The 11301-nt window shown below is 49.5% G+C and overlaps 2 protein-coding genes across 2 annotated transcripts in view; both read left to right on the top strand.

Annotated features, from left to right (window-relative positions):
* The window catches only part of ZNF544 (zinc finger protein 544), an 88257-nt gene that overhangs the window by 24811 nt on the left and 52145 nt on the right, over positions 1 to 11301 (top strand). The gene's annotated exons all lie outside the window — the stretch shown is intronic.
* Positions 8956 to 11301, top strand: part of ZNF8 (zinc finger protein 8) — a 24534-nt gene continuing 22188 nt past the window's right edge. Inside the window, exon 1 of the mRNA XM_066270805.1 lies at positions 8956 to 9141. Coding sequence (XP_066126902.1) covers positions 9076 to 9141 — 66 coding nt within the window. The 5' untranslated portion in view covers positions 8956 to 9075. The remainder of the gene's footprint in view (positions 9142 to 11301) is intronic.

Below are 11301 nucleotides of genomic sequence, written 5' to 3'. Positions count from 1 at the left end.
TTCCAGTAGGGCAGGAAGGTTTCTTGGCCTCTTGGTCCCTAATGTTAAAGATAGTGGGTTAGTAGTGCCTGATCAGGCGGTGGCGCAGAGGATAGAGCATCAGACTGGGATGCGGAAAATACAGGTTCAAGGCCCCGAGGTCCCAGCTTGAGTCCAAGCTCGCTGGCTCCAGCAAGAAGTCACTCGGTCTGCTGAAGGCCCGCGGTCAAGGCACGTATGAGAAAGCAATCAACAATTATGGTGTTGCAACATGCAATGAAAAACTAATGATTGATGCTTCTCATCTCTCCGTTCCTGTCTGTCCCTGTCTATCCCTCTCTCTGACTGTAAAAAAAAAAAAAAAAAAGATAGTGGGCTAGTCTTTTATGACAGTGTCACGGAAGCCTTAGCAAACCAGAACATCACAGGGACCCTGGAGGGTGATTGGTATCCTGGGACAACTGGGCAGAATCCCTTTGAAGGTGCAAGAAAGGTGAGTGAATTTGTACAAGCAGTGAATGCATTTTCCCAAGGTCCCTCTGGTTACCTGCTGTTCTTTAGGTAATACAGTCCTCGGTTCACATGAAATCCCAAAATTGAGATGGGTGGTCTTTTTTTTTTCTTCATTTTTCTGAAGCTGGAAACCGGGAGAGACAGTCTGACAGACTCCCGCATGCGCCCGACCGGGATCCACCTGGCACGCCCACCAGGGGCGATGCTCTGCCCACCAGGGGGCGATGCTCTGCCCATCCTGGGCGTCGCCATGTTGCGACCAGAGCCACTCCAGCGCCTGAGGCAGAGGCCACAGAGCCATCCCCAGCGCCCGGGCCATCTTTGCTCCAATGGAGCCTTGGCTGTGGGAAGGGAAGAGAGAGACAGAGAGGAAAGCGCGGCGGAGGGGTGGAGAAGCAAATGGGCGCTTCTCCTGTGTGCCCTGGCCGGGAATCGAACCCGGGTCCTCTGCACGCTAGGCCGACGCTCTACCGCTGAGCCAACCGGCCAGGGCGAGGTGAGTGGTCTTTTTTTTTTTTTTTTTTTAACAGAGGCAGAGATAGACAGGGACAGACAGACAGGAACCGAGAGAGATGAGAAGCATCAATCATCAGTTTCTCGTTGCGCGTTGCGACTTCTTAGTTGTTCATTGATTGCTTTCTCACATGTGCCTTGACCGCGGGCCTTCAGCAGACCAAGTAACCCCCTGCTGGATCCAGCGACCTTGGGTCTAAGCTGGTGAGCTCTTTGCTCAAGCCAGATGAGCCCGCACTCGAGCTGGCGACCTCGGGGTCTTGAACCTGGGTCCTTCCGCATCCCAGTCGGACGCTCTATCCACTGCGCCACCACCTGGTCAGGCAAGGTGAGTGGTCTTTAACAGAGTACTTGAGGGCTTGGCTTTCTGGTGTGACATTTGGTCCTGTGTAGATTTCAGAAGATGAAACATGGGAGGGAGGATGTGCCCAACAGATATAGCAAACTGATTTTTTTTTGCCCAACAGATATAGCAAACTGATTTTTTTTTTGGGGGGGGGGCAGGAGTTTTCTTTTTTTATAGAGACAGAGTCAGAGAGAGGGATGGATAGGGACAGACAGGAAAGGAGAGATGAGAAGCATCAATCATCAGTTTTTTGTTGCGACACCTTAGTTCATTGATTGCTTTCTCATATGTGCCTTGACTGCGGGCCTTCAGCAGACCAAGTAACCCCTTGCTCGAGCCAGCAACCTTGGGTCCAAGCTGGTGAGTTTTGCTCAAACCAAATGAGCCCGCGTTCAAGCTGGCGACCTCGGTCGGGGTCTCGAACCTGGGTCCTCCGCATCCCAGTCTGACTGTCTATCCGCTGCGCCACCGCCTGGTCAGGCTAAATACTTCCCTTTTTTTAGTTTCACTTTTTGGACCTTGGGCCTGACCACGTGGTGGCACAATGGATAGTGTTGACCTGGGATGTTCCCAGTTCAAAAAACTGAGGTCGCTGGCTTGACTGTGGGCTCATCCAGCTTGAGTGCAGGCTCACCAGCTTGAGCATGAGAAGGAAAGTAGGGGCTCAGTTTTCTTTTGCACAAGCTAGGTACAGTGAGGCATCAGTTTCTGGCTGAGCCCAAAGGTCACTGGCTTGAGCCCAAGGTTGCTGGTTTGAGCAAGGGGTCACTGACTTGGTTGGACCCCCTCAGTCAGGTCATGTATGAGAAGCAATCCATGAACAACTAAAAGTGCTGTAATTAAGAGTTGATGCTGCCCTGGCCGGTTGGCTCAGTGGTAGAGGATTGGCCTGGCGTGCAGGAGTCCCGGGTTCACTTCCCGGCCAGGGCACACAGGAGAAGTGCCCATCTGCTTCTCCACCCCCCCCCCTCCTTCCTCTCTGTCTCTCTCTTCCCCTCCCGCAGCCAAGGCTCCATTGGAGCAAAGTTTGCCCAGGCACAGAGGATGGCTCTGTGGCCTCTGCCTCAGGTGCAAGAATGGCTCTGATTGCGGCAGAGCGACACCCCAAGATGGGCAGAGCATTGCCCCCTGGTGGGCATGCCGGGTGTATCCCGGTCGGGCACATGCAGGAGTCTGTCTGACTGCCTACCCGTTTCCAACTTCGGACAAATACAAAAAAAAAAAAAGTTGATGCTTCTCATCTCCCTCTGTTCCTGTCTCTCTGTCTCTGTCTCTGTCTCTCTCCCTCTCTCTGGCTAGGAAAAAAAACAACAACATTGTGACTTGGGTAAAAAGAAGACCTGAAAGAGAAGGCACACTCATTTTGTGTGACCGCGGAGCTGCTTCTAAAAAAATCCATCCTCCCTTTTGAAAATACGAGATACCAAAATAATCCTAAACATAAATATTTTTGATACAACTAACAAGGATAATTGGGGAACCACAAGACAACCCCCACACCCAGAGGTTTTCCAAACAATTTCATGATAATTTGCATATAGTTATATGCACAATTAAGATTTATTGCAGTAATGGCTCTGGCCGGTTGGCTCAGTGGTAGAGCATGGATGTGGATGTCCTGGGTTCAATTCCCAATCAGGGCGCACAGGAGAAGCACCCATCTGCTTCTCCATCTCTCCCCCTCTTGGTTCTCTTTCTGTCTTCTCCTCCCTTCCTACAGCCATGGCTCAATTAGAGCAAATCGGCCCTGGGAGCTGAGGATAGCTCCATGGCCTCTGCCTCAGGTGCTAAAAAAAATGGGCTTTGGGAGCAAAGGCCCCAGGTGGGCAGAATATCACCCCTTAGAGGGGTTGCTGGATGGATCCCAGTTGGGACGCATGCTGGAGTCTGTCTCTGCCTCCCCTCCTCTCTCTAAAATAAATAAATAAATTGTATGGCAGTAATGTATGAAGAATAAACCGTTGTTGTTTTTTGGTTTTTGTTTTTTTTTGTATTTTTCTGAAGCTGGAAACAGGGAGGCAGTCAGACAGACTCCCTCATAGCGCCCGACCGGGGATCCACCTGGCTCGCCCACCAGGGGGCGGTGCTCTCCCCATCCGGGGCATTGCTCTTGCAACCAGAGCCATTCTAGCGCCTGAGGCAGAGGCCAATGGGAGGGGAAGAGAGAGACAGAGAGGAAGAAGAGGGGGAGGGGTGGAGAAGCAGATGGGCACTTCTCCTGTGTGCCCTGGCCGGGAACCCGGGACTCCTGCACGCCAGGCCGACGGTCTACCACTGAGCCAACTGGCCAGGGCCTAAAACATTATTTCATAATGGAAAAGGCAGGTGGTGTCTGGGGAATTCACATGCAGGTTTCCATTGCTCTCCCTCCTTTGAGGTGGTCAGAAGAAGCACTGGGGGTCAGACAAGAAGGCCCCTCTCCAGCATAAACCAAAGTCCAGACTTCCAGAAGAAAAGGAGAGGCTCAGTGTGAATCACAGTGTTTTTTTTGTTTTGTTTTGTTTTTGCACAATCTAGGTACAGTGAGACATCAATTAGCCTTCAGACAACACTCAAAGCCTAGTTTCCAATTGCTAGCCAAGGCCAGTTTTGCAAACAGATCCTTTTAAAATGTGTGGCCTCTGGCCTTTTCTGGCACAAGGTTTCATACCTCTTCAAACATGAATGCAATGAGGCATATTCACAGCAACTGATTCATTAAAACTGTTTTAGGCCCTGGCCGGTTGGCTCAGCAGTAGAGCGTCGGCCTAGCGTGCGGAGGACCCGGGTTTGATTCCCAGCCAGGGCACACAGGAGAAGCGCCCATTTGCTTCTCCACCCCTCCGCCGCGCTTTCCCTCTCTGTCTCTCTCTTCCCCTCCTGCAGCCAAGGCTCCATTGGAGCAAGGATGGCCCGGGCGCTGGGGATGGCTCTGTGGCCTCTGCCCCAGGCGCTGGAGTGGCTCTGGTCGCAACATGGCGACGCCCAGGATGGGCAGAGCATCGCCCCCTGGTGGGCAGAGCATCGCCCCTGGTGGGCGTGCCGGGTGGATCCCGGTCAGGTGCATGCGGGAGTCTGTCTGACTGTCTCTCCCTGTTTCCAGCTTCAGAAAAATGAAAAAAAAAAAAACTGTTTTAAACCAAAGCTCCTGGTGACACATGTGGCGAAAGCACACAGGTTATATGTATAGTTCTGCTTCAGATTGGTATTCAGGAATTTCCATCACAGCTCAGTGTTCATGACATTCCTTGCCATGATTCCATCTTGTCGACTTGAATCCCAGTGACATGACTCCAGGCTTAGCTTAAATGCCAGGGTCTTGATTAGAGAAAGCAATAAAATGATGCTGCATTTTTCCCTATAAATAGCCTAACATAGAAACTAATTCATGCCTGACCAGGAGATGGCACAGTGGATAAAGCGTCGAACTGGGACATGGAGGACAGGTTTGAAACCCCAAGGTTGCCAGCTTGAGAGCAAGGCTCGCCAGCTTGAGAGCAAGTCTCACCAGCTTGAGCCCAAGGTCGCTGGCTTGAACAAGGAGTCACTTGCTTGGCTATAGCCCCTCGGTTGAGTCACATATGAGAAAACAATCAGTGAACAACCAAGGTGCCATAACGAAGAATTGATGCTTCTCATCTTTCTCACTTCAGGTCTGTCTGTCCCTGTCTGTTTCTCTCTCTGTCTCTGTCACACACACAAACACACACACACACACAAACAACTAATTTATGGCACTCCTCTCTCTCGAGCATGCCTCTGCCTTTTCTTCCCCCTTTCTTCCTTCAAGGGTTATATATACCTTTACTTTCTTTCTCCTAAGCTCCAAGGGCCCTCCTTTGCCTCTATACCTTGCTTCCTGAGTCCACGCAACCCAACTGGCTCACTTTTACCTCTATAGAAGTTTATAAAAGGATCCCTGTAAAATGTTAAGTCCAGTTTGTTGCTCTTATAACCATAATTCAGTATTACTGACTAGAAAGCCCGGCGGTCATACGAAATGACCGCTGTTCTAAATATTATAAATTGTAATTAAAATGATTTGTGCAAAGGTGTCTGCTAATTTAAACTGAATTACCCAGGGCAGGCGGCGAGGACGCTCCTTTGCTTAGTGCCCCACGGGGTTTCCCCCTTCTATTTGCTTAATTGCTTAAAGTAGAGTGCAATGAAGGAAACCACTGGCGGTACATTTCTTAAGAGCCACCGCTAGCTCAATAAATAAAGGTGATTTAAATAATAAAATGTTAATTCACATGTCAAAGATCTCTTTGTACACAACATTTCTTGTGTAGCTCTTTCCATTATTTTTAAGCTCGCCTTGCAGAGGACCATCAATTATTTTTAATTTTACGTCCGTTCTTTCATGAACTCTTGAACAGACAACATAAAGTTGACCGTGTTCAAATGCAGGCTCAGGTAAAAAAATGCCAACACGCTGATTAGTCAATAATTTATTCAAGAGTGGTGGATAATTCTCAATTAGTGGAACTACAATGTTTCTGTACTTGCAACATTGAGAAAATCCTTTCTTGCCATGGTCAAATCGATTAGTTTCTAACTTGAAGTTTAAGGACTGACAGTGTTCACATTTAATATTCATGTCACCAGAGGAATGCTCAAAAATTAAAGTTTCTCCGTTTGAAACTGTTTTAATCCTTTTTGCGTTTCAGTCAGCATTACTCTGTCGTTTTTTGTTTTTTGTTTTTGCATTTCTCTCCTGCCTTTGTTCAAGGGACTCATTTTGTCGAGACAGGCTTTTTTGTCTTGCATCTGAGGCAAGCCTTGTTTCTCTATGCTCATCAGTCTCATTTTGCCATGAAAGACGCATTTGCTCTGCGACTGAAGCAAGCCTTGTCTTTCTCTGCTCAGTGGTTTCTTTTTGTCGAGAAAGCCGTTTCTGTGCAGTTTTAGCTCCTTTTCTCTCCTCTTCAGTGCTGTATTTTCTAGGAGGCATTCTTAAAAGAAATTACATTAAGACGTAGTTTTTATGTAAAACAGATGATTGCCAATGCAAACATATGTTCACCTTCCCCCTGAACCGCTCAATTTGCGTTCAGCTGTGGCACCTTCACCCCATTGGCTAATACAGTTATGCAAGCTACCAATAAGCTATCGGCGACAAGCAGACACTTAAGCCGCATATAATAAAGATTTAGTAATCAAAATTAGGTATTCTAGCCTGACCAGGCATTGGTGCAGTGTATAGAGCGTTGGCCTGGGAAGCTGAGATTGCTGGTTTGAAACCCTGAGGTTGCTGGTTTGAGCACGGAGTCGCCAGCTTGAGCATGGGATCATAGACTTGACCTCATGGTGGCTCTCCTGAAGCCCAAGGTTGCTGGCTTGAGCAAGGGGTCACTGGCTCAGCTGGAGCCTCCCAGTCAAGGTACATAGGAGATAGCAACCAATGAACAACTAAAATGCCACAACTATGTGTCGATGCTGCTCATCTCTCTCCCTTCGTGTCTGTCCCTGTCTATCCCTCTATCTTTCTCTCTCTCCTTAAAAAAAAAAAAAAAAAAAAGCCTGACCAGGCGGTGGTGCAGTGGATAGAGCGTCGGACTGTGATGCGGAGGACCCAGGTTCGAGACCCCGAGGTCGCCAGCTTGAGCGCGGGCTCATCTGGTTTGAGCAAAAAGCCCACCAGCTTGAACCCAACATCGCTGGCTCCAGCAAGGGGTTACTCGGTCTGCTGAAGGCCCGCGGTCAGGGCACATGTGAGAAGGCAATCAATGAACAACTAAGAAGTCGCAACGCGCAACGAGAAACTGATGATTGATGCTTCTCATCTCTCTCCGTTCCTGTCTGTCTGTCCCTTCTGTCCCTGTCTATCTCTGCCTCTGTAAAAAAAAAAAAAAAAAAAACTTTTAAAAATAAATTTATTGTATTTTACAGGTTGAATCGTGTCCCCTGGAAATTCATACCTCACAATTTGACCTTACTTTGAAAGAGAGGTGATTAAGTTAAAATGTCACTAGAGTGAGCCATGCTCCAATATGACTGATATCCTTATAAAAAGAGGAAATTTGGAGACAGGCACAGAGGGAAGTTTAGTCCTGTTTTGTCACCTTGTATTTGACCCTTTTAGTAGAAATATTTTTACTTATTTATTAAAAATAATTTTTTAATTTGTCTGGCCTTTGGTGGCACACAGATCAAGTGTGGATGTGGAATGCTGAGGTCTCCAGTTGGAAACCCTGGGCTTGCCAGGTCAAGGCACATACCATAAACAATCAATGAACAACTAAAATAAAGCATGAGTTGATACTTCTCACTCTCCCCTACACCCTGTAAAATCAGTCAATTTAAAAAAAATCTTTAAAATTATTAAATTTTATTTTTTAAAGAAGGGTTTTTTTTGGGGGGGGGTTGTTTTTTCATTTTTCTGAAGGTGTAAACAGGGAGGCAGTCAGACAGCCTCCTGCATGCGCCCCACCGGGATCCACCTGGCATGCCCACCAGGGGGCGATGCTCTGCCCCTCTGGGGCATCGCTCTATTGCATCCAGAGCCAGTCTAGTGCCTGAGGCAGAGGCCACGGAGCCATCCCCAGCGCCCGGGCCATCTTTGCTCCAATGGAGCCTTGGCTGCGGGAGGGGAAGAGAGAGACAGAGAGGAAGTTGGGGGGAGGGGTGGAGAAGCAGATGGGCGCATCTCCTGTGTGCCCTGGCTGGGAATCGAACTCAGGACTCCTGCACGCCAGGCCGACACTCTACCACTGAGTCAACCGGCCAGGGCCAAGAAGGTTTTATTTATTGATTTCCAAGAGAGAAGAGAGAGGAATGCAGGAAAACGTGAACCGTAGCTGTTTCCCACATACGCCTTGACTGGACAAGCCCAGGCCTATGTACTGGTTTGAGAGAGGGAGAGAGAGAGAGAGAGAGAGAGAGAGAGAGAGGAAGAGGAGGAGCAGGGGGAGGAGAGCAGGAGGAAGAGGAGGAGGAGGAGAAGGAGGAAGGAGAAAAGGAGAAGAAGGAAGAAGAGGAGGAAGAATAAGAAAGAAGGGAGAGAGATGAGAAGCATCAACTTGTTGCAGCACTCTACTTATTCATTGATTGCTTTCTCATATATGTCCTGATTTTTTGGGGGGGGGAGGGGTTCCAGCCAAGCCAATGACCCCTTGCTCAAGGCAGCGACCATGGGGTCATGTCTAGGATCCAACGCTCAAGCCCCCGACTTTAGGACTTCAAACCTGGGATCTCAGCAATGATGTTTTATCCACTTCGCCACCACCTGGTCAGGCTAGAAATATTTTTAAAGTACACGGCAGCATAGGTACCCCAAGATAAAAAGGGGGAGCCCTCAGGCCCAACTTCACATCAGCTCACCCCATCTCATCGACTAGACTGTTCCGAGGGCGCAGCCCGGAAAGACCTACGGGTCCAGCTGGGTAGGAGACCGCTTTCCCCCTAGGGGGAACGCCCAGGTGATGAAGGCCGAGGTCGCCCAGCAGCCTCTGGGAAACAGCCCGGTGCCTCAGCTGGACCCTATCAGCCGGAAGTCGGCGGGAGGAAGCCATTGGCCCGACGCCCAAAAGCTGCCATTGGTCGAGGGCCAAGAATCAAAGACCCTATTGGTCAGGCGCTGCGGGCCGCCGCACGGTCTTCTGGGAGATGTAGTCGCCGCGTCCCCATTGCAGGCCGCCATTGTCCGGTGGAGAGCAGCAACTCAAGCGGTTTCTGTGGTGGGAGCGGCTCTTGGGTTTAGGGTCATCCTGTACTCCTGTCCGCGACCTGCCGGCCGGTCCGGGATGGACCCCGATGAGGAAGCGGCAGCACTGGCGTTGGCAACGGGACCGCCGAGTGAACGCCTTCAGGTAACAATAATCACAATGACAAAACGATGGCAGCGGGCCGCAGCCGCGCGTCTCCCTCGGATGCTGACCGTTGAAGCCTCACGGCGCGCGGTGAGCAGAACACGCGCCTTTACCCCTCGTGACACATGGAGAAACTGAGGCGCAAGTCGGCCCAAGCTGACTGGCTTGGCGGCTAACGGGCGGGGCTGGGATTCGAACCCGGGGTCTTTTGGTACCCGAGTGCGCATGCGCAGTGGTTCTCAGCTAGGACCCGACCCCCGCGATGATAGGTTACAGGAGTTGTCGATTAGAGATGCTGTAATGCGTGGGGTCAGCGGACACCCACCGAGGGCCGGCCAGTAGGCGGAGAACAGCTTATGCGGTCAGAAGAGGTCATCACGCATCCTCCCTGATAGCCAAGGTTGCAGGTTCGATCCCTGGGTCTGGGTGTATATGGAAAGCAACCAGGCAATGCATCAATAAATGGAACAGTACATTGGTGTTTCTCTCGCTCTTCCTACCTCTTTTTTTTTAATTCATTTTTAGAGAGAGAGTAGAGAGAGAGAGAAAGAAAGCAAAAGAGTGGGGAAGAGCAGGAAGCATCAACTCCCATATATGTCCCAACCAGGCAAACCCAGGGTTTCGAACCGGCGACCTCAGCATTTGAGGTCGACGCTTTATCCACTGCGCCACCACAGGCCAGATCCTACCTCTTTTCTAAAAATAAATAAAAATTAAAACATAATGCAGTGATGGTTTTCAGTGTTGGTGGAGCCAAAAGTAGTAATTTGTAATTCCTGAAGCTCACCTCTTTGAACTTCTGTGTGCTTTCTGCTTTTTTTCGTTGTTGTTGTTTCCTGGGGTGGGCATGATTTCACATTTGGTGTGCAAAGTGAGACTATGAGGTCATCTTAGATGTGCATGTTTTGAGATGTATGCAGCAGATCTGAGCAAAATCCACCATCCTTTAGTTGGCTTTTGCTTGGGGTGGTGCCGCAGGGAGTGAGCAGTGTCAGAGAAAATAAGAGCTGGACAGGAGTTAAAAGAGAAGAAACAAATTTTATTTAGAACAGTTCTGTTATAGGGAAAGAGTCTTCATTATAGAATTAGGCTCAATTCCCAACACAATAAGGAAAATGGGAGTTTTATAGTGGGTGGAGGAAAGGGGATTCTTGCTAAACATACCTAATGGAATTCTTGCTGAAGCAGGCCACATGATCAGATGTTACCTAGATGATTGTGGTGTGTGAAGATTTTAAAAAAGATATGGGTAAAAAGAAAAAAAAAATTTAAATTAAAAATAAAATGGCCCTGGCCGGTTGGCTCAGCGGTAGAGCGTTGGCCTAGCGTGCGGAGGACCCGGGTTCGATTCCCGGCCAGGGCACACAGGAGAAGCGCCCATTTGCTCCTCCACCCCTCCGCCGTGCTTTCCCTCTCTGTCTCTCTCTTCCCCTCCCGCAGCCAAGGCTCCATTGGAGCAAAAATGGCCCGGGCGCTGGGGATGGCTCTGTGGCCTCTGCCCCAGGCGCTAGAGTGGCTCTGGTCGCAACATGGCGACGCCCAGGATGGGCAGAGCATCGGCCCCTGGTGGGCGTGCCGGGTGGATCCCGGTCGGGCGCATGCCGGAGTCTGTCTGACTGTCTCTCCCTGTTTCCAGCTTCAGAAAAATGAAAAATAAATAAATAAATAAATAAATAATAAATAAATAAAATGGTATGGGTAGTTCCTGATCTGTGGTGGTGCAGTGGATAAAGCATCAACCTGGAATGCTGAGGTTGCTGGTTCAAAACCACAGGTTTTCCCAGCCAAGGCACATATGGGAGAGTTGATGCTTCCTGTTCCTCACCCCTGGCCCTTTTTCTCTCTCCTTTCTAAAAAATCAATAAATATTAAAACACACACACACACATATAGGACCCTGGCCAATTGGCTCAGTAAATAGAGCGTTGGCCTGGCATGTGGACATGAGAGGTGACCATCTGCTTTTCTTCCCCTATTTCTACCCCCTCTGTTTCTCTTCCTCCCTTGCAGTCAGTGGCTCTGTTAGTCTGAGTGTCGCCCTGGGCACTGAGAATAGCTTGGTTGATTCAAGCATTGGCCCTAGGCGGGAGTTGCTGGGTGGATTTGGGTCTAGGCACATATGGGAGTCTGTCTCTCTGTCTTCCCTCCTCTCACTTAAAA

The sequence above is a fragment of the Saccopteryx bilineata genome, chromosome 3 (assembly GCF_036850765.1).
Source record: "Saccopteryx bilineata isolate mSacBil1 chromosome 3, mSacBil1_pri_phased_curated, whole genome shotgun sequence".
Classification (NCBI taxonomy): domain Eukaryota; kingdom Metazoa; phylum Chordata; class Mammalia; order Chiroptera; family Emballonuridae; genus Saccopteryx; species Saccopteryx bilineata.
This window is presented reverse-complemented; position numbering and strand designations above follow the sequence as displayed.